Genomic DNA, 24,184 nt, shown 5'->3' on the forward strand with positions numbered 1-24,184 from the left:
AGGGAAATATGTGTCTCTAATATGGTCATACATTTGGCAGGAGATTAGGAAGTACAGCTCAATTTCCACCTAATTTTGTGGGCAGTGTGCACATAGCCTTTCTTCTCTTGAGAGCCAGTTCTGCCTACAGCGGCCTCTCTCAATAGCAAGGCTATGCTCACTGAGTCTGTACATAGTCAAAGCTTTCCTTAATTTTGGGTCAGTCACAGTGGTCAGGTATTCTGCCACTGTGTACTCTCTGTTTAGGGCCAAATAGCATTCTAGTTTGCTCTGTTTTATTGTTAATTCTTTCCAATGTGTCAAGTAATTATTTTTTTGTTTTCTCATGATTTGGTTGGGTCTAATTGTGTTGGTGTCCTGTGGCTCTGTTTGTGTTTGTGACAAGAGCCCCAGGACCAGCTTGCATAGGGGACTCATCTCCAGGATAATCTCTCTGTAGGTGATGGCTTTGTTATGGAAGGTTTGGGAATCGCTTTCTTTTAGGTGGTTGTAGAATTTAACAGCTCTTTTCTGGATTTTGATAATTAGCGGGTATCGGCCTAATTCTGATGTGCATGCATTATTTGGTGTTTTGCATTGTACACAGAGGATATTGTTGGTGTTTGTCCCATCTCTCTCTCTCTCTCTCTCTCTCTCTCTCTCTCTCTCTCTCTCTCTCTCTCTCTCTCTCGCACACGCACACACACGCACACACACACACACACACACACACACACACACACACACACACACACACACACACACACACACACACACACACACACACACACACACACACACACACACATACAGGCACACACACAGCTTTGTTACATGCACACACACACATGCATTGTTTGAAATTGAGTGCCTATAATGTTTGGCAGTAGTAGGTGTAGAGGCACTGAGTGTGTGTAACTTTCTGCACAGGGGGGTGTAGTGCAACACAGGGTGTGGCTGTGCTGCGCTGTGCTGTCTGCAGTAGGAAGTGAATGGACAGGGATTTAGCAGCTCTAGATGGACACTATCTCATTTACTGTTTGTAATTAACTTTCCGCTTATCTCCCTCTGTCCCCCTCTCCTTCCCCTCTCCCCCTCTCCTCCCTTCTCTCACATATATCCAGCGTTTCTCTCCAGTGCGTTCAGTAATTAACTCCTTCCCTCCATTCCTCCAACCCTTTCTCTCATTCCTCCCTTCACCCTAATGTCACCCCTTAATCTTCTTATCCTTTTCACGTTTACTTCTCCCTGTTTATCTCTCTAATATTTCCCCTTTCTCTGTCTCCATCTCCCTCGTCACTTTCTCTCTCACCCTCTGTCTAAAAATGTACATGAGGTTTATAAACATGAGTATTGCCATTGCATTGTTTGTGTGTTTCTTGCCAAACCAATTCCAAATATTACGGGGCCTCAAGAAGCTGGCCCAAACCCCAACAGGAACCGTTCCAAGAAAGGCTTAAGAGACTGCAGGATTATCCCACCAGTTCCATCAATGCAGCGATTAAGGGGGAACACCTGGAGCAGGGCTTGTACCAGTGACCCTGCAGTTAAAGGGCAAGCACACAAAAGGGCAAGACCTTAAATGTGCTTACATATAGGAAGAAGCCTAACCAAAAGATACTGTAACATTATCAAATGTAATGGCTGTAGTGAGTTATGCATGCAGGACCAGACAGACACGTAGCTTTGGGATCAGCTTATCAAATGACTGGACATCATTAAGTGGATTCCAAGGTCGCTCTTAGGTTAATCGAGCTGGGATACTGCAGAGCCAATTTTTCCCATTCCTTTGAGAAATTGAGACTTGGATTTGAATATTGAATAATATAATCTCTCTCTCCCTCTCCCCCCTCTCTCTCTCCTTCTCCCCCATCCACTCTCTCTCTCTCTGTGTGGCAGTGTGTCTTGGTGCTCATGGGAGGTATGCTCAGAAGTTGCTGACTGATTTGTTCGCTAACTACACCAACGCTCTAAGACCGGTGGAGGACACGGACCACATCATCAATGTCACACTGCAGATCACCCTCTCACAAATCATCGACATGGTAAACACACAAACACATGCACAAGGTCACCACGATGTCCCCACATCACATGCACACCCCAGCCTCCTCTGATACTCTACCATTTCTGTATGTTTTCATTACCTGTAGTCATTGGACCTGTGTGTTTTAGTACCTGTTGTCTCTCTACCTGTGTGTGTTTTCCATACAGGATGAGCGTAACCAGATCCTGACCACGTACCTGTGGATCCGGCAGGTGTGGACGGACGCCTACCTCACCTGGAAGAAGGAGGACTACGATGGTCTCGATACCATCCGCATACCTAGTAGTTATGTATGGAGGCCTGATATTGTCCTATATAACAAGTAGGTCTGGCTGGTATTGAGACACATCGGTTCTCCCTGCATGGGTTTGTTGTCCTCTTCCTCATAATCCTCTTCTTCACCCTCATCATCAAATTCCTGTTGTGTTGCCATGGACACAAGCTGGACACCCTAAAAGCTGTTACTCACGGGGTGTCCAGGCAACCAGTCTACTTCTGATGCTCATCACAGTGTATTGGAGCAGTAGTTTGTTGTTGTTGCACCATGACTAGTGCCAGGGTTTGTCCTGGTTAGGCTACGTGGTCAGGAAAATCTCCTGGCACTTCTTATGATTTTGGCCACCTAAAGCCTTTCAAGTATTTAATTGTTGCAATGTGCCAATTCAACACTGACAGTGTTTCTAGCAAGAATCAAGTCTTAATCCATAACCCAGTAGATACCAGCCCTGTCCCACCAATGGACCCTGACCCACAGTTGGGAAACACTCTCCAAAAACAACTGTAAAAACTGCACACTAGAAAAGACAGACAACTGACCTTGATTTCCATTCATTTTTCATTTTTCAACCTGAAATGAAAAATCAATAGAACTAAAGTCAAGGTTGGTCGCCTGTCTTTTCTAGTTTGCGGATTTAACACATGTTTTGGGATACTAGTTGTTCCTGCCCAAACCAGCACCCGGATCTAGATGCACGGGTTTTCTCTTTATTCTTTTTGCATTGGCAAACACTGTATTAGTGGAATAATCCTGCTCTTCATTTTTTCACAGTCTTGTTATATTTTAATCTGCCTTTGTTGTTATTACAACATACAACTGAATCAGTAATCCTAATACAACGGGCTTGACTTGGAGTATTTCTATATCCTTTTTCCAGGAAATATCTAGACAGGTGTGAGGGTTGTGTGTTACATGAGACTCACAATAATCCCCTACTTGAGCTAACACTCTACCTGTTTAAATACCGGATCCCTGTTGGAGGATGGTTGCTAGTAGGGGGATGCCACAGAATGCAGATTCAGTTCCTAAGCTTTGGTTTCTGAGAAGATTCTAACTTTTAGGGTGGTAACTATTAAAGTTCTAAGTTCAGTCCAGTCCCTGTGATGAAGGTCAGAAGTGTAGTGAGATTTCTGAGTGTAGGAGTGGGCTCTGAGAGGAGGGCTCCACCCCTCCCCTCCCCACTCTCCTTGCGCCCCGGCAATCATCTTTCGGTCATCGTGCCTGACCATCATGACATCCTTTATCTCTCTGTGAGTCATTCAGGTTTCCTGTCGTTAACTGTCATTAACCCTCTCATCTGCCTCTTTAACCGCTCCATCTGCCTTTAACTGTATCAGTCTGCCTCTATCTATCTATCTGTCTGTCTGTGTCTATCTGTCTCAATCTGTCATTAGGTCATTAGACACTCCATGCCCATCTTCCTTCCCTCCATTTCTGCCCTCGGTCCTTTCTCAGTCACTCCTCTAAAGAGTCTTTAGTGACTTGACGGTAAGTATACCTTTTCTCTTTTTCTTTCATATCTATTGTAGATAAGAACACATGTTCTATGCTTTGAATTGCCTTCTTTGTTCACCAATGAATTCCTCACACACTCTGCCTCTTCTCTCCCTCTTCCTTCCTCCCTCCATCGCTCCCCCTCCCACCATCCCTGCCCTCCTTCTCCCCCATAAACTCCCCCCTCTATCCTCCCTCTATACTCCTCCTTCTCCCCTCAATCTCCCCTCTCACTCATACACTTTCCCTTCCTCTCGCCTTCCTCTCCCCCTCTCAGTGCTGATGACCAGTTCTCCAGCTCCATGGAGACCAACGTGGTGATCCGTGACGATGGACAGATCATGTGGGACCAGCCGGCCATCACTAAGAGCTCGTGCTCCGTGGATGTGTCCTTTTTCCCGTTTGATGCCCAGCAGTGTCGCCTAACCTTCGGCTCCTGGACACACAACGGCAACCAGATGGACCTGGTCAACGCCCTGGACAGCGCTGACCTGGCTGACTTCGTGGCCAACGTAGAGTGGGAGGTCAGATTGATTAGTTTATTTTGCAATTTATAGCAGTGCTTTTGCTGCTATTTATACGGGCAAAGCCTGAACTGTATTCCCTATTTGCACTTTATTGATTGAAAACACTTTTGCATTTATAAGACTGTCTTATCTAGTTGTTTCCATAGTTTCTATTCAACAATGCACAATACATGTATTTTATTTTGTATGTTTATTGGATAGGATAGACAGAGATAGGAGGAGTGTGCTGAAAGAGGAGTGGGTCGGATTTGAACCCATGCTGGCAGAGGTTCAAAGTACCTGTATTCTTAGACTGCTAGACCACCACAGGCCACGCATTTCTATTCTATTCCATGCTATCCTAACAACAGGTTCTGGGCATGCCAGCCAAGAAGAACGTGATCCTGTACGGCTGCTGCTCAGACCCCTACCCAGACATCACCTACACCCTGCACCTGAAACGCAGGGCCTCCTTCTACATTTTTAACCTGCTCATCCCCTGTATGATGATCTCCTTCCTGGCCCCGCTGGGCTTCTACCTGCCAGCTGACTCTGGGGAGAAAGTGTCCCTGGGGGTCACCGTGCTGCTGGCCCTGACCGTATTCCAGCTGCTGGTGGCAGAGAGCATGCCACCCTCGGAGAACGTACCACTCATAGGTGAGAGGGGGGTGGGAGCAGGCTGGGGGGTGTTAGAGTGAGAGATGGGTGGAGAGAGAAAGTGATGGAAGAGGAAGGGAGAGAAAGAGATTGAGAAACGGCGAGAGAAACAGTTTGCCATGAGTACAGCAATCAGAGAGAATATATGCTCTCCTCTGGGCTTTTCAGGACATTTTATCTCCTTCTCCAACACTAACTGAGACTGACTAGCTCTCCTCAGAGACTTTTCAAGATCTTCTCCCATAAACTCACAGGCAGAGATGCTTAGTAAATATTTAATGGGTCTTACTCAGCACAACATCCTCTCTGCAGCTCCATTTAACTGCCTGGCTATAGATGAGATGTGATACAGAGCAGGGAGACCTTATGAATACTGAAGAAGCATATTTTGTATGTTTATTCAATATATTATTCCATATTTTATTGCGAAATAGTATAGGGACAAGCAAAAAGTGCTTATGCATTTTGAATCAACATTGGAATGCATGCAGAGTAAAATAAAAGTGAAGTAGTCATTTTTGCAGTTGTATTTCAGCACAGGACTGAGTCTAGTTATAGTGGTGGTGTGTGCTTACATTTTACATTTTAGTTTTTTAGCAGACACTCTTATCCAGAGCGACTTACAGTTAGTGCATCCATCTTAAGATAGCTAGGAAAACAACCACATATCACAGTCATAGTAAGTACATTTTTCCTCAATAAAGAAGTTATCAGCAAAGTAGGAAAGGACAAGCACATTTTCTTTGGGGGGATTGGGGAGAGAGACTGAGATGTCTTATTAAAGATACTCTTTGCAAAGGTAGATGGGTTTTGAGAGCTGCTGTAGTAAATTGTGTTGGTGTTTGTGGGATAATGTTGATGTAATGGTACAGAGGCCAGTCGATAGTGGCTGTCCAGATAATTTAATGTGCCGCGATCACAACTCGATAACCTATACTTTGTCTTCCCTCTGTGGAGCAATTATGCTTGTCTGTCTACTTATCACTGTCTAGAATCCTGAAGGCAATGATGTTATGTAAGCCAATGTACTCCATTACATTGAATAAGGATGATTATGTTTGAATGTGTGAGAGTTGTAATACATGGAATCAATTGTATTGTTGATCACTACTTCCCCACAGGCAAGTACTACATTGCTACCATGACGATGATCACTGCGTCGACCGCCCTGACCATCTTCATCATGAACATCCATCACTGTGGTCCTGAGGCGCGTCCCGTCCCTGAGTGGGCCCGCCGCTTCATCCTGCACTACCTGGCACGGATCTGCTTTGTCTACGAGGTGGGAGAGAACTGCTTCACCGGCACCCCCAAGAAACGGGCCCCCCCTGAGCCCTCACCTGACCACAATATCAACCCCCAAACCAGAAGTACCAACTGGGATGTGAACGGGCAGTCCTTGGGAGGCATGGGAGGGAGGGGTGGAGAGGAAGGGGCTGGGGTGGGCGTAGAGACACAGGAAGAGAAAGAGGAGGGGGATAGACTGGATGTGAAAAGAGGCTCATACCAAACGTTTGAGCCCAGCTGGTGGAATGACGACCTGTTTGTGAGTATAGATGCTGGAGAGGAGGAGGAGGATGGAGCAGCAGGAGGTGAGAAAGAAGGAGGAGGAGAGGCAGAAAAAGAGAAGGGTATCAAAGGAGAAAGTGGGTGCATGGGAGGAGCAGTGGAGGCAGAAAGAGGCAAAGGTGGAGGAGGAGAGAGAGGAGATGCAAGAGGAGCAGGAGAGAGAGGCTGTATGGGAGAGGGTGAAGAAAAAAGGAAAGGATCATTAGGAGGCGCAGAGGCTAGGGGTAGGAGGGAGGTGGTGGTGAGAGCCCAGTGTGTGTGTCAACACCAGGCGCTACGCAGGAACATCGAGTACATCGCCAACTGCTACCATGATCAGCGCTCCACGCAGAGACGTACGGGTGAGTGGAGGAAGGTGGCCAAGGTCATGGACCGACTCTTCATGTGGCTCTTCTTCATCATGGTCTTCCTCATGAGCCTCCTCATCATGGGCAAGGCCGTCTGAGCATGTGCAGAGAGAAGAGGGAGAAGGCTCTGGGTACAAGTTGCCCTTAGGCACAGATCTAGGATCAGATCATACCCTTCCCAAATACTGACCTTGACCATTAAGGGGGATCCCAAACAGACCTTAGATCAGTTTCTAATGGCAACTTTATCCTACTCCAAGGAGATACTGTGTATGTGGAAATGTGTTTTTGTACCTAGTATACTAGCTGTTTATGTTCCAAGGCTGTGAGGAAGAGACTTAATTGATCTCTTGATACAGAGGTGGGGAACTTGGCAGTTTCTCTGTATCTGTCACGAATTCAGCCGAGGCTGCCCCTCCTCCTTGCTCGGGCAGGTTTCGGCGTTCGTCGTCACCGGCTTACTAGCCACTACCGTTCCATTTATCATCACTCCATTTGTCTTGTCTTGTCAATCACACACACCTGGTACTCATTCCCTCATTAGTCTGTGTATAAGTGTTCCCTCTGCCCCGTTGTCCTTTGTGAGTGATTGTTAATTGTGAGAGTGAGTAGCTCGGTTGAGCTATTCTTTCCTTGTATGTAGCCAAGGTGGATTTTTCCCTTGTGCTAGTTTCGTTTTGAAGCTTGCTGCGCTTTATTAATGTACACTGAATAAACTCTGGATTTCGGTATTTTACCTCCTGCGCCTGACTCCGTCATTCACACCTCATCACAGTGTCGCCACCATAAATATGTTTTCTATGTGAGTCTAAAGTATTTGTAGGGGAGACAGGAACAAACGTAATCTGTGGAATGGAGTCAAAGCAATTATTCTGCCACCAGGAGACTATTATAGACACACACACACACACAAACAATCAGTTACATGTATTTATAAAGCCCTTTTTACATCAGCAGTGGTCACAAAGTGCTTAAACAGAAAGCCAGCCTAAAACCCCAAAGAGCCCAAAGAGAAAACAATGCAGATGTAGAAGCACGGTGGCTAAAACTCCCTAGAAAGGCAGGAACCTAGGAAGAAACCTGCAGAGGAACCAGGCTCTGAGGGATGGCCAGTCCTCTTCTTCACACACACACACGCACACACACACACGCTCGCACAAACACACACACACACACACACACACACACACACACACACACACACACACGCTCGCACACACACACACACACACACACACACACACACACACGCTCGCACAAACACACACACACACACACACACGCTCGCACACACACACACGCTCTTTTTTTGTATTAATATAATTTTTACCGCTCTCTGTTCTTTTACTGTATGTGAAAAATCTAGTACACTCCATATGGACTGTGTGTCATTGGACAATTGTATTTTTAAGTGTACTTCTCAGGCCTGCCAGTCACTGCATGGGAATCACAGCACTTTATAAGTGCACACTTTCTTTGAGTGCTCACTTGACACTTTTGAAGACTTGATGTGTAGATACGGTATAGTATGACAATGCTAAAATAATAGGTATGGGCCATGCTTAAGACTAATGTATCCGATGTTTATCATCTGTTTTGTACCATAAAGAAGAATCCAAAATGCATATTGCATATGTGCAACCACGCCATTAAATGTATTGAATTTTTTATACTTTTCAAAACCATCTGACTTTTTTCACTTTGTAACCCCAGGCAAACATTTCAGAGTGAGCCATGAATGGGAAAGGAATACTGTAATACACTCATACATTCCAGTTGTGAGGAATAGGACAGGATACATGGAAGAGAACAAGCATGAAGCTAAATTAGGACATGTAGTAGTGTAATCCAATAACCCTTTAACATCATTAGAGCTTTGTGAATGAATTGGTAAAAGCAATTTAATCTTAACTTTATAACCCTTCGGAGAGTCCTGTAGTGACGGTACAAGGGTAATCTCCCTCAGACACTAATCCTGCTCACGATGACAACGACTCTTTGAACTGGACCGCTTATAATTTGTAAGCGTCTATTGACCCGTGCGTCAATCTAATGAACATAATAAAAAAATCCCAAATTGGTCAGTTTAAGCTAGAGATATCCGTTTTTTGCATGGCTGTATCTCAATCCACCGCATACGCCTTTGTTGCCCTTCCGCATCTGTGGTGGAAAGTGGCAGATCTACAGCACTGTTTGTCAGACCAGGAGACGAAAATCAGTCTTCTCACAAAAACATCTGTAGTGTCCGAACAGTGGCTTACTAACTAATATGACTACTCAATGGAAAGAACACAATGGTGTTCTCCGTTTTGCTCTATGACCCCCACAAGTGTCACGGGACTCGTCTGAAGATAACCCATACAAATGAATGGAAGTATGAAGGTAGTTTTGTGCCAACAAAAATAAGGGGTTAAATACAGTGCCTTCAGAGAGTATTCACACCTCTTATTATTTATTTTTGGACTGTCTTTCTTGTCATTTACGAATGTGTTATTCAATGTGTTTTTAAGGGCTATAGTAGTAAATGTCTTCTATAGAACAGTGCCGACCAATCTGTGGCCCGCCAGAAGGATCCAGATTAATTTTTTTAAATACAGTAATCGCTTAGTTCATATAACCGCGATTACTTGAGTAATCTCTGATATCCGCTAAATGCAGTTGGAACAAACAGAGCGGTTTCTGTTTTCTTCCTACAAATTTGAATCTAGCTTTTGAACGAGTTGGAGCTTTTACCAATTAAGACCCCATTCATTCCTGAAAGGTAAGACTCTCAGGGACACGTACATCTATTTCTTTGTACAACATCCACCAGCAGCACAGGAGACGTTAGAAGTGACGCAGAAAGCAATGCCAAACTTTTTTTTACAGACACAATTATTACCTGATTGGCTTTCCTGATGTTTTCCTGAACTTTCCAATACCTTTCTGATGCATTTCACTCACAAGGCCAAAGGTTTGAGCACGCATGCTATAGAACAACATGATGGATTCTCTGTCGTGTAGAATGAGGAATGATGAAAACTGAGTGTACAAAATATTAGGAACACCTTCCTAATATTGCGTTTCAGACCCTTTTGCCCTCAGAATAGCCTCAATTCGTCGGGGTATGGACTACAAGTTGTCAAAAGCGATCCACAGAGATGTTGGCCAATGTTGACTCCAATGCTTCCCAAACTTGTGCCAAGCAGGCTGGATGTCCTTTGGGTGGTGGACCATTCTTGAGACACACGGGAAACTGTTGAGTGTGGAAAGACCAGCAGTGTTGCAGTTCTTGACACACTCAAACCGGTGTGCCTGGCACCTACTACCATATCGCGTTCAAAGGCACTTCAATCTTTTGTCTTGCCCATTCACCCTCTGAATGGCACACATACACAATCCATGTCTCAATTGTTTCAATGCTTAAAAGTCCTTCTTTAACCTGTCTTCTCCCCTTCATCTACACTGATTGAGTCTCATCACCTCCAAGCTCATATCAACAGTCATTATAACATTGTTACCAACAACACATTCTTCTGCCGCAGGGAATAACAGAATAACATTGTGGTTGTGTTTGTGTGCCTATTACAAAATACAGTTTCTATCTTTGTGTCGGTGGGTATAATGTGAGTAAGTGTTTGAGTGTTAACCTGGGGCGGCATGCAGCGTGTGAAGTCCTTAGGGTGTGTGTGTGTGTGCGTGAGTGTGTTTGAGGTAAAACAGTAGCTCATTAAGAGAGGTGATGGCCCCAAGGGGTCTGCATTGATCATTCTCTGGTGGAGACAAATAGGGGCAGTGTCAACATGAACACACTTGACCTGCTAATTAAAATCACATTAACCATCACAGAGCCCTTTTGCCCTCTGTATCACACACACAAAACAAACACACATGCACACCTATTGACCTCACACACTGCATGCTGCCACAGGTTAATGGGGTTATGGCAAACGCCACTCTCCTTGTTTCTCTTTATCTCAGCCACCCCTTCTCTCGCTGGCTTACTCTCTCTCTCTCTCTCTCTCTCTCTCTCTCTCTCTCTCTCTCTCTCTCTCTCTCTCTCTCTCTCTCTCTCTCTCTCTCTCTCTCTCTCTCTCTCTCTCTCTCTCACTCTCTCTCTCTCTCTTTAGTCAGGCTACAGACTGACTAAAACGTGACTTGTGTGTAGTGTGCAGTGAACTCTATTGAGTGGTTCCTATGCTGTGGTTGTGTGTGGCCCTCCTCATGGCAGACACAGAGCTATAGTTACCTACAGGTGAACTACCCTTCAGATTCATTCCCCCACCACATCCAAATAGAGGTATACAGGTTTTAAGATTCACTAAGCGTTCCCAGAACTAGACCTACCCTTCTAAATAATTCTGTCATATAGCTCAGATACAGGTCACCGCCTCAATAAGTTATTTAAATCTCCATCTCTCTAATGAAGATCCATGTTAAATCAGGCTGTCAAGGTGTTGAGAGAGGGTCAGTGCTCCTGTAATTTGTCTAACTCTCTGCAGTTCTATTGAATTGGTGTTTTAAATCATCATGCCACTCTGTGAGAGGGATTTCGACCTTGAGGTGGTTCTCAGCGTTTCTTGCTTAGTCCTTAACTCTGATTCAGTCTTAGCAGAGGGTGCCAAAGGAGGAGAAACAGCTATGCTGCATTTCTGCCTTGATTACCACCACAGCCTGATCTGCTGACTCAGAAATCTGCTCCCTCTCTCACTCCTTCCTTCCCTTTCTGGTTGTCTGTCAGTCTGCTTCTTTCTACCTCTTTATATATATACTTTGCTTTATGTTCTCTCTTTCTTCCAAAACAGACATTTTACTGTAATTATAGCTATATTCTTTTTTTGTGTGTGTAACTTTTGCCCCCTTTTTCTCCCCAATTTCGTGATTACGATCTTGTCTCAACGCTGCAACTCCCCCAACGGTGTCGTGAGAGGCGAAGGCCGAGTCATTGTTGTAGAAAATTGTCTTTGTTCTCACTCAAACACAAAGTATTTCAGAGTTTTTGTAGAATTAAGATATACTTTATTACAATCAATATAGCCGAGGTGGTCTGCAGAGCATCCAACTTTCCACCTCTCAGCTCTCAGTTTATATAGTCATTTTACATACATTTTAGCTTAATCCCTCCCTCTTTGGTTCCTCCACCACTGTCTCCAGTTTTCACCTCTTGTCCGCTCCACCCACTTCCTCAATGGCGGTATCTGACTTCCCTCCCTTCTAGTTCCGTGTCTGGAAACAATAGTGGTGGGACCAAGCCCTGTCATGCAAAAATACCAGAGCCCTTTCCTGGCTCCGTTCTGACCCCCTAATTGATTCCCAAACCTATCAATCGATACTTAAACATGGCTTAAAACATGGCAGGTCCATAATCAATCTCTCAAACCTAAACAAGCCTCCTCCCTCTGTACCACTTTGTCCCACCCCCCATCATGCTCTGATTTAACCATGTTTAGTCTGAACTCTGTTCAACCCTGGCTCCGTTCCAGGAATATGCCTAAGGAGAGAGTCAACGGGCAACAGTCTGGTTTCAGTCACTGATAAGGCCGGACAGCCGTGGATTAGGGAGGAGCGAGGAATTTGACCCAAAGACAGGTCAGATGAAAAGAGAAGAAACAGCCATAACAGCCCTATAGTTTACTGAGTCTGAAAAGATCCAACTATAGTCCACTGAAAAATCTTCATCATCATGCGTCCTCCGAAACATGACCCGCCAAGCCATGCTTCTTAACACCCGCTCACTTAACCCGGAAGCCAGCTGCACCAATGTGTCGGAGGAAACACCGTTCAAATTATGACCGAAGTCAGCCTGCAGGCGCCCGGCCCGCCACAAGGAGTCGCTAGAGTGTGATGAGCCTAACCCGGACAACGCTGGGCCAATAGTGCGCTGTCCTATGGGACTCCCGGTTAAGGCCGGTAATAACACAAGATCGAACCCCAGGCTGTAGTGAAGCAGTAACACTGCGATGCAGTGCCTTAGACCGCTGCGCCACTCAGGAGGCCTCTATAGCTATATTCTTAAGTGTATATGTGTCATCTATGAAAAACAACAAAATGCCCTTGCTTTATAATTTATTTATTACCTGTAAAGTAATCCAAGAGGATCCTCAAGAGGACCCTTGATGTCATTACAGAACTACCAGTATTCCAATCCAGCCTGGTCTCATAGACTACACGTAACATAGTAAACGAAAATCCGGGAAACTCAAATTAGAATGATGATATGTTATGTTTCTCGTTCTCGTTTACTATGTTACGTCTACCCCTGAGTCCAGGTTGCAGCATCACATAGTGAAAAGCAGGAAGTCAGTGAAGGTGCAGTGGTTAGCTGAACTATCATAAAGCCCCATGCCTGAGAGGAGAAGCATGTACACTTCATTTCCCTGCCCAAGCAGCAGAGTGACTCCATTGGTTAGATACTCCTGACTTTCTTCATTGTTGTAACCCCCATTGAATTTTATCTGCTGGTTATTCTTAAACAAGGCCACACCCATTGTTTCAGAGTGGCAGGCATCCATGGCTGTGAATCTGAAGTAGTAGACTCCTTTCACTGGTGCTGTGAATATACCTGCATCCCAGGAAAAACAGGGGGAAGTAAACTATCAGTATTATTAGACTGTAGCGAGCCCCCGTGGATACGTGCCCATGTAGATTGGTGTAGCCAGTACCTGTAGCTGTACTGTAAGCACTGCCGATGTTAGTGAGGACTTTTTGGTATTTCAGTGTGTGGTCATAATTGTAGGGGCCTATTCTTCCCGAATCAGCCAGAGCAGCAGAAAATGCCACCTTGGTCTGTCTGTGACGACAGGAGAGAGAGTACACTGACAGACATTTACCCGAATTGCTGTAATTTACAAACATCATCCTCAGTTGCTGAAGCTTGACTTTTCCTTCAACATTTTATAAAAACATACAGTAATGTCAGTGCTTGACTTTCTAGTACTTTAGTTCCTTCACCTGTTATAGAATATAAGCTAAAATGTATTGCAGATTTCCCGCACCTAAATATAAACGGTGCCAGCAGTGATTATTGTAACAACCTGCAAACTGAATGTAAAGTTGGTTAACATTTCTCTAAACCCATCACAAATATTAGATTAGAACAAAGTTTATAAACTAATAATTTCTATCCTTCTAAATATTTTTGGAAAACAATACAAATTACACTGTTGAAGTGGTTTATATAGGCCTAACTCAAGTTTGTGTAATTTTACCTTCATTCTCTCTCTTCAGCTCATCTACCTGGCTCTCACTTGCGCTCAATCTGCCCTATACGGCTGCAATGGAGAGAAACATGGACAAACTTAACCATTTTAAACAAAATATAATAGTAATCATATTTAATTTATGGAGCACATTTCCCAATGCTCAAAATATGTTAGCCTTCCTGTCATAAACATATTACTTAACACATATCACATATTCTTACCCGCATTTTCTCTCTCAGTGGTGGTCATTCTGGTCTCGAAGTCTGCTACCTGAGCTGGAAAACAAAATGAATAACATGGATCAGTATGTGAATCTTCATTATGACTAAATTGGTTGCGAAATTAAACACTACTTCAAATCCCAACAGTGCATTACCTTCATTCTGTCTCTGCAGCTCCTCAACCTGCTCCTCCATGTTCCTCAGCTCCACTCCCTGTTCCACAACCATGTCTCTCAGCGCTCTCAGGTCAGCCCAGATCTCAGCAGTGGTAGTTTGGTCTTTCGTCTATCTGTGAGTTGCCTCCTCAGCCTCAGCTCCTTGACCTGTTCGCTGTAGCCCTGTAGAGTGATGTCATTCTCTGTGACCCGCCCACTCTCTCCCTGAGCCCATGCCACAAACAGACAGAACAGAAAAACCAGCAGACCTAAAGCACCCCTCATTCTGAAACAAATCCTGTTCAGAAATGTACTCTGTGGCTCCATCTGTGTCCTTATATGCACACATAGGTTGCCATTGCATGAGCATCTAACACTTGTCTTCAGTGGAATACAACCAAGAACTCTGAAAAACCAGAGAACATGAGGGAAGATTACCTTACAGCAGGGTATTCTAATATTTTATTTTACAAGTCTGTGGGAGAGTAAAACCTGTTGTTTAATCTGAAGGTCTGAGTCTCAAGTGAGCCCTTATTCCCAATTTTTGACAAGAGAACAAATTAGGCACAAAACTTGAACACTGAATGTGGAGGACGTTATTTGAGATTTGCCTTTAGGTCTCTTTTTCTGATGTTCTGTTCTAATTACTCACAAGAGAAGCAAACACATACACACACACACACACACACACTACCAATTATAGTTAAATACAGTAGCTAAATTACTTTTCATAATAAATATATATAATGATGCACTTTACCTGGAGTTTACTGTAAACATACGTTGCATTGGAGTTCATCTAAGTTTTCCCTTGTTTGATTAATCCAGGGAAAGTTCTTAATGAATGTATTGTAGATGTACTAACTAGGTAACTAACAGTAAGTGCCTTCGGCCTCTCACATCATCCTGTGGAAAAACAGGGACTGCACTCACTCAGGTAAGAGGTTTAACCTCCACTACTGCACAATTATCATATATATTTAGTTCTTCACAGTTATCTCACAAGTGGATTTGTCTGAAAATATTTCCATAGGAAACACTAAGGGCCCGATTCCGACTTAGGAAATGTACACCTTTCCTACGCACGCCTTTCCTACGCACTTCTCAGTAGTTGATATTCAGACTTACCTTATGCAGGTGTGTAACGGGCTTTGTTGGCGTGATTCCCTTGCACGTGCGCTGATTACATTTAATTCAACTGCTGAAAACCCTCCCACTGGCCAACAGATTTTCTCTTGGAGTTTTCATTCAATAGGGTTTTCAGTACATTTATTTTAAGCCATCCCTGTAAATATGGTGTACCTTGAATTAGAATTTTGTAGACAGACTAGAATACATATAAATAATGGGTTCAGAAAATAGGGATCAATGAAAGAAAGCATATGCATATTAATCTCTGTTTCAGCACCAAGATTGTAGATTACTTAGGCACATTTTAGGGTTAGGAAAGTATGTATGAATCATTAAAATAAACAGTGGTTTGAAAGTTGTCATATTCACGTTCAATCCATGAAATATTGGAAGGTGGAAAGAAGTGTACAACTGTATGACAATGGTCCAGTCTTTGTGAACCGTTCGCCAGGCTCCAGGTTTAACCTGCTATGTGTGGTCTGAATTCCATAATGATTCAAATAGGCTACATGTCCCAAATTATTGCACAATGTTAGCCTAAATGATCCACTAATGCTAGTGACCCTCAGAATGGAATGATGCAAAATGTAAGTTACAAATTTAAGAAAACTAACACTAAAGTGACAGTTATAACTGTATGTGGGTATTACTGACGGTGGCTCCTGATAGTGGCTAAAATTTAACATGATACAAATAGAAAAATAAAATGTAGAAAAGCCTGGGTATATAATTAAAACATTCTAAAGCGCATACATCAACTTGGCAGGTTCAGCCTTACAGAAGTCTATAGCTTGAGTCTCCAAATTTAATCCACGCAAATTATGAGGGTACACAATTAAAATATGGAATAACGGCACAGCTATTTATAGCTTACTTCATTGAGGAAAAGTGGCCACAATACATGTCATGTTGATATGATTTTCAGTTTGCTTCCATATGAGTGGTTTCACATTCGTTTCCAGGGATCATAAGGAAAAATAATCTAAAACAATTGCTATGTGTATACAATCCCTTTCTCCAAATGGATTACTAATTTACCTAGCTTTTATCAATAGCTCTCATCAGTTTATGAATGACAGGGCATGGAGAATGCTGTTATTGTTATCGGAAAAAATAAAGTAGAATAGTAGATGCTTTTCCCAGTTCGAACCGGCAGGTTCGCTCGACCTTAGTCATGTTTTTCTTGCACGTAAAGGTGGTAGAATTATGAGGGAATTAAGTCAAGGTCAGAATACGGCGTATCTGTAGACACACATCCGCCACACCTTCATTTCTTAGATCTCCACCCACGAACGAATAGCGGGTGAATAGCATGCTATTCTCATGCTTAAGTTAAAGGTCAAAACATGTATAGAGATAAAATTGCATAAAAGGGGAATTACGTTCCATTTAGGCGTGCTTAACTCAGGTCGGAATCGGCCCCTAAGTGAATATGCGAAAGTGGCTTGCATAAGTATTCACCCCCCTTGGCATTTTTCCTATTTTGTTGCCTTACAACCTGGAATTAAAATTTAGTTTTGGGGGGTTTGTATCATTTGATTTACACAACATGCCTACCACTTTGAAGATTTTTTTTTTTGGTGAAACAAACAAGAAATAAGACCAAAAAAAACAGAAAACTTGAACGCTCATAACTATTCACCCCACCAAAGTCAATACTTTGCAGAGCCACCTTTTGCAGCAATTACAGCTGCAAGTCTCTTGGGGTATGTCTCTATAAGCTTGGCACATCTAGCCACTGGGATTTTTGCAAAACTGCTCCAGCTCCTTCAAGTTGGATGGGTTCCGTTGGAATCTCCTCAAGAATTTCCCTGTATTTAGCGCCATCCATCATTCCTTCAATTCTGACCAGTTTCCCAGTCCCTGCCGATGAAAAACATCCCCACAGCATGATGCTGCCACCACCATGCTTCACTGTGGGGATGGTGTTCTCGGGGAGTCTCCCACATGCCTTTTGGCGAACACCAAATGTATTTGCTTATTTTTTTATGTAAGCAATGGCTTTTTTCTGGCCACTCTTCCGTAAAGCCCAGCTCTGTGGAGTGTACGGCTTAAAGTGGTCCTATGGACAGATACTCCAATCTCTGCTGTGGAGCTTTGCAGGTCCTTCAGGGTTATCTTTGGTCTCTTTGTTGCCTCTCTGATTAATGCCCTCCTTGCCTGGTCTGTGAGTTTTGGTGGGCGGCCCTCGCTTGGCAGGTTTGTTGTGGTGCCATATTCTTTCCATTTTTTAATAATGGATTTAATGCTACTCCGTGGGATGTTCAAAGTTTCTGATATTTTTTTATGTGACAGATCATGTGACATTTAGATTGCACACAGGTGTACTTTATTTAACTAATTATGTGACTTCTGAAAGTAATTGGTTGCACCAGATCTAATTTAGGGGCTTCATAGCAAAGGGGGTGAATATATATGCACGCACCATTTTTCCGTTATTTATTTTTTTGAATTTTTGAAACAAGTTATCTTTACTCATTGTGTATTTATTCCTTGTGTTGTTATTTTATTTATTTATTCCTCGTGTTATTATTGTCATTTTATATTTATTTATATTTTTTCTCTCTGCATTGTTAGGAAGGGCCCCATAAGCAAGCATTTCACTGTTAGTCTACACCTGTTGTTTACGAAGCATGTGACAAATTAAATTGTATTTTATTTTATCAATACAGGATTAGATAGAGTTATGTTATAAAAGAGAACGGGAGTTATAGTAAGTGTAAGTGATCAAAAGGTTTCCTTCAGGTCCGCTCACTGAGGGCCTGTAGACTACACTAGACTCCTCAGGAGTCAGGACTCTTGAACTCTTGAGATCTATGGCAAGGGCCCAGATTATTCCCTGGTCGAGTCACATTGTTGGAAAAAACTCCCTGCTGGGCCTATCTATTACATCACTGTCTAATCCCTCTCTTTATCTCATCCTACAGGTGCAGACCGACCCGAAGCTGGGCTCCCCAATGTACTTCTTCTTCCACAACCTGTCCTTCATGGACATGGTCTACACCACAGTCACTATCCCCAACATGTTGTCAGGCTTCCTGACCGAGGTCAAGACTGTTTCCGTCCCCGGCTGCTTCCTCCAGATGTACTGCTTCATCCAGATGGCCGTCAACAACCGCACCCTGCTGACCGTCATGGCCTACGACAGCTATGTGGCCATTTGTAATTCTCTCCGCTACGCCGCTGTGATGACCCGCCCCGTCCGCCTGCTCCTCATCATCGGGGCGTGGACCTTAGGCGCCATCTGCACCCTCCCGGCCACTACCATGGCAACGCGGCGTTCGTACTGCAGACCCAACGTGGTGCGCCACTGCTTGTGCGACCCATCCTCAGTGAGGCGGCTGGTGTGAGGAGACACAGATGGACAGTATCATGTCAGCACGGGCGGCAGGTAGCTTAGTGGTTAAGAGCGTTGTGCCAGTAACCGAAAGGTCGCTGGTTCTAATCTCCTAGCCAACTAGGTGAAAAATCTGTCGATGTGCCCTTGAGCAAGGCACTTAACCCTAATTGCTTCTGTAAGTCGCTCTGGATAAGAGCGTCTGCTAAATGACAAAAAATGAAAATAAAAATAATGTCACTGTCCTTTGCGCTTGTAGCCCTGCTCACCACGGGCGTGCTCATCTTCACTTCCTACATCGGCAGTGGTGTAAAAATACTTTCAAGTACTACTTAAGTAGTGTTTTGGGGTATCTGTACTTTACTTTACTATTTATATTTTTATATTATTACTTCACTACATTCCTAAAAAAAAGTATGTACTTTTTACTCCATACATTTTAGCTGACACCCAAAAAGTACTCGTTACATTTTGAATGCTTAGCAGGACAGGGAAATGGTCCAATTCACTCACTTACCAAGAGAACATCCCTGGTCATCCCTACTGCCTCTGATCTGGCGGACTCACCAAACACACATGCGTCATTTGTAAATGTCTGAGTGTTGGTGTGTTCCCCTGGATTGCCGTAAATAAAAATAAATAAATAAACTGTGCCGGCTGGTTTGCTTAACATAAAAAAATTGAAATGATTTATACTTTTACTTTTGATACTTAAGTATATTTAAAACCAAACACTTGTAGACTTTTACTCAAGTAGTATTTTACTGGGTGACTTTCACTTCTACTTGAGTCATTTTCTATTAAGGCATCTTTACTTTTACTCAAGTATGACAATTGGGTACTTTTTCCACCACTGCTCATCAGTGTGGCAGTAGCTAAAATGGGCGCCGCCCAGCGACTGAAGGCGTTCACCACCTGTGCCGCCCACCTGACGGTTGGGTCCATCTCTTACAGCTCCAACTCGTTCGTCTACATCTACTACCATGTGGGAAACTTCTCTCCAGAGGTGACCCTCCTCTTCATTCTCTTTCTCCCCCTCCCCCTTTCTTTCTTCTGATGTCTGTTTAACTATGCCATCAGACAACCTTCAGTCAACACTGTGAATTCTACATTCACCAGTTGAAGAGTTTGACTGATATTTGTGCCATTACTCTGGTTACACATGTCCTCTGATTTGTGTCTTTTCACTGTTCATATCTACCGGTATGCAAAATGGGTTCCCACCAGGAGATGACAGTGTTGTATTAATTGTGTGTCGCATATTGTACTGATGCTCTTCAGTCATTGTTGGTTTGTGTCATGGTGGCAGGGCTGTGATAATCCTAATAACAGGGTTGGGGTCAATTTAATTTAAATTCCAGTCAATTAGGAAATTAAACCAAATTCCAATTCTAATTCCATTTTCCTTATTGACTGGAACGAACTGCAAAAATCTCTGAAGCTGGAGACTCTTATCTCCCTCACTAACTTTAAGCGTCAGTTGTCAGAGCAGCTTACCGATCACTGCACCTGTACACAGCCATTCTGAAATAAGCCCACCCAACTACCTCATCCCCATATTGTTATTTATTTTGCTAATTTGCACCCCAGTATCTCTATTTGCACATCATCTTTTGCACATCTATCATTCCAGTGTTAATTACGAAATTGTAACTATTTTTGCACTATGGCCTATTTATTTATTGCCTTACCTACATAACTTACTACATTCGCACACACTGTGTATATATTTTCTGTTGTATTTTTGACTTTATGTTTTGATTACCCCATATGTAACTCTGTGTTGTTGTTTTTATCGCACTGCTTTGCTTTATCTTGGCCAGGTCGCAGTTGTAAATGGGAACTTGTTCTCAACTGGCTTACCTAGTTAAATAAAGGTGAAATGAATAAAAAAAGAAAAAAAATATTTGAAAGGCATTGGAGAGAATTTGAATTTCAAAGTACTTCCTGAATTGACTGGAATTTAAATTTGACATTTTAGTCATTTAGCAGACGCTCTTATACAGAGCGACTTACAGTTAGTGAGTGCATACATTTTCATACTTGCCCCCTGTGGGAAACGAACCCACAACCCTGGCGTTGCAAGCACCATGCTCTACCAACTGAGCTACAGGGGATGAATTGACCACAACCCTGCCTAATAATGCTGTGTAAATGTTTATAGGTAAATATGATCAAGGTCGTGCTGTTAATAATGTTGTGATAAGGTTGGATAACATTGTGTTGATGAGGTAGGTGCGTATCATTGTTGTATAATAATGTATAACTTTTTTTGGGGTGCGGGGGGTTATCATTGTCGCATTGCGGTTGTCTTAATGTTGTATTAATGTTGTGTTATTGTTGTAGGTGTGTATCATCGTGTCGGTGCTGTACTCAGCTCTGACTCCTTTCCTGAACCCGATTATCTACAGCATAAGGAACACGTTGCTGAGAGAGGCCATCAAGAGGGCCTTCTGCCAACACAGAGCCATCTCACCACAGGGCCGATAAACACTCAACACGCTGTCCTGGCCACAAAACAGTAAACAAACTCTCCTGACCGCAAAACACTCAATACAATCTACTTTTAAAATACTATAGAACAAAAAGAAGTTGATGCTGGATAGTAAACAATGTCGGAAAAGCCTTTGTGCAAACAAACTTCCAGAAGTAATCAAGGCACTCTCATTTAGTGTAAAAATTCAAAAGCCTTTATTGTTTTATGACTTCTACATGGCAAGAATAAAAAACCACTGACGTGTTGCGGCTACAACAGCCTTCATCAGGGTGATAAAGAATATTGGTGGACAAACAGGTGTATATCCCAACTCTCACAGGAAGTGACTCAATTCATTACTATATGTAATAGATTTGAGGAAAAAACACATTCAAGATACAGAGATACAGAAAACAAAAAAAATGAGAACAAAAAATATCTCTTACAGGAAGGGAGAATAACTTCCCATGTGGTACAGTGAGGGAAAAAAGTATTTGATCCCCTGCTGATTTTGTATGTTTGCCCACTGACAAAGACATGATCAGTCTATAATTTTAATGGTAGGTTTATGTGAACAGTGAGAGACAGAATAACAACAAAAAAATCCAGAAAAACGCATGTCAAAAATGTTATAAATTGATTTGCATTTTAATGAGGGAAATAAGTATTTGACCCCTCTGCAAAACATGACTTAGTACTTGGTGGCAAAACCCTTGTTGGCAATCACAGAGGTCAGACGTTTCTTGTAGTTGGCCACCAGGTTTGCACACATCTGAAGAGGGATTTTGTCCCACTCCTCTTTGCAGATCTTCTCCAAGTCATTAAGGTTGCGAGGCTGACGTAAAACCTTCAGCTCCCTCCACAGATTTTCTATGGGATTAAAGTCTGGAGACTGGCTAGGCCACTCCAGGACCTTAATGTGTTTCTTCTTGAGCCACTCCTTTGTTGCCTTGGCCGTGTGTTTTGGGTCATTGTCATGCTGGAATACCCATCCATGACCCATTTTCAATGCCCTGGCTGAGGGAAGGAGGTTCTCACCCAAGATTTGATGGTACATGGCCCGGTGAAGATGCGGGGAAGTTGCCCTGTCCCCTTAGCAGAAAAACACCCCCAAAGCATAATGTTTCCACCTCCATGTTTGACGGTGGGGATGGTGTTCTTGGGGTCATAGGCAGCATTCCTCCTCCTCCAAACACGGCGAGTTGAGTTGATGCCAAAGAGCTCGATTTTGGTCTCATCTGACCACAACACTTTCACCCAGTTCTCCTCTGAATCATTCAGATGTTCATTGGCAAACTTCAGACGGCCATGTATATGTGCTTTCTTGAACAGGGGGACCTTGCAGGCGCTGCAGGATTTCAGTCCTTCACAGCGTAGTGTGTTACCAATTGTTTTCTTGGTGACTATGGTCCCAGCTGCCTTGACATCATTGACAAGATCCTCCCGTGTAGTTCTGGGCTGATTGCTCACCGTTCTCATGATCATTGCAACTCCACAAGGTGAGATCTTGCATGGAGCCCCAGGCCAAGGGAGATTGACAGTTCTTTTGTGTTTCTTCCATTTGCGAATAATCGCACCAACTGTTGTCACCTTCTCACCAAGCTGCTTGGCGATGGTCTTGTAGCCCATTCCAGCCTTGTGTAGGTCTACAATCTTGTCCCTGACATCCTTGGAGAGCTGTTTGGTCTTGGCCATGGTGGAGACTTTGGAATCGGATTGATTGATTGCTTCTGTGGACAGGTGTCTTTTATACAGGTAATAAACAGAGATTAGGAGCACTCCCTTTAAGAGTGTGCTCCTAATCTCAGCTCGTTACCTGTATAAAAGACACCTGGGAGCCAGAAATCTTTCTGATTGAGAGGGGGTCAAATACTTATTTCCCTCATTAAAATGCAAATCAATTTATAAAAATTTTGACATGCGTTTTTATGGATTATTTTGTTGTTATTCTGTCTCTCACTGTTCAAATAAACCTACCATTAAAATTATAGACTGATCATTTCTTTGTCAGTGGGCAAACGTACAAAATCAGAAGGGGATCAAATACTGTTTTCCCTCACTGTAGCTGCAATCATTGCCATCATATCGAAAAAACAAATACATTCAGGGATACCAAGCGCAATCGTTTTTCAACTGCAACAGTACCTACTGTATATGGTGTAGAGGCTGGAGTGCCCATGTGGGTCCTTTTACATAGGACGTACTAAGAGAAGGCTCAAGGACAGGGTGTCTGAACATGCTTATGCTATAAGAACTGCTAACGATAAGTGTCCGATGGCTAAACATTACAGACATGCTGGCCATGGCAGCCCAAACTCTCTGAAAGCAATGGCCATTGAAGTGGTTCCTAGTTCTCGCAGGGATCGTCTCAAACGCCTCCTACAACGTGAAACGTTCTGGATCTTTAAATTAAGGGCCAATGTATTGCAGGGTCTAAATTAGGAAATGTATTATTCTCCCTTTCTGTAAGAGATATGTGGTTTATTTTTAGTTCTAAAATGTTTTGTTCTCCATTCTTATTTAAGTTTGGTAACATGAACTCATGTGTACACAGTTTGTATTTTTATTTTATGCATTCTCGTTATGCAATGTTTGTTTTGTTTATCTCTGTATTTTGAATGTGTTTTTCCCCCAATTTTTTCCCCCCTTTATATATTACATATGGTAATGAATTGAATCACGTCCTGTAAGAGTTGGGATATACACCTGTTTGTCCACCAATATTCTTTGTCACCCAGATGAAGGCTGTTGTAGCAGCAACGCGTCAGTGGTTTTTTATTCTTGCCATGTATAAGCCTTAAAACAAT

The 24,184-nt window shown here is 43.1% G+C and overlaps 2 protein-coding genes across 2 annotated transcripts in view; both read left to right on the plus strand.

Annotated features, from left to right (window-relative positions):
- LOC311136575 (neuronal acetylcholine receptor subunit alpha-10-like) overlaps positions 1–6,974 on the plus strand; it is a gene marked incomplete at both ends in the record, with an annotated part of 21,011 nt that extends 14,037 nt beyond the window's left edge. Inside the window, 5 exons of the mRNA XM_084170762.1 lie at positions 1,879–2,024; positions 2,194–2,348; positions 4,075–4,321; positions 4,675–4,960; positions 6,082–6,974. Coding sequence (XP_084026888.1) covers positions 1,879–2,024; positions 2,194–2,348; positions 4,075–4,321; positions 4,675–4,960; positions 6,082–6,974 — 1,727 coding nt within the window. The remainder of the gene's footprint in view (positions 1–1,878; positions 2,025–2,193; positions 2,349–4,074; positions 4,322–4,674; positions 4,961–6,081) is intronic.
- A 7,530-nt stretch (positions 6,975–14,504) lies between these two features.
- LOC311136294 (olfactory receptor 11H6-like) lies at positions 14,505–21,391 on the plus strand (the record flags this gene model as incomplete). Its single annotated transcript, XM_084170423.1, has 4 exons — positions 14,505–14,546; positions 18,492–18,910; positions 19,766–19,907; positions 21,248–21,391. 4 exons carry the CDS (start codon positions 14,505–14,507, stop codon positions 21,389–21,391), a joined length of 747 nt encoding a protein of 248 aa, XP_084026549.1.
- Between the last annotated feature and the right edge of the window lie 2,793 nt (positions 21,392–24,184).

This window comes from Coregonus lavaretus, assembly GCF_964263955.1.
Source record: "Coregonus lavaretus genome assembly, chromosome: 10".
Classification (NCBI taxonomy): Eukaryota; Metazoa; Chordata; class Actinopteri; order Salmoniformes; family Salmonidae; genus Coregonus; species Coregonus lavaretus.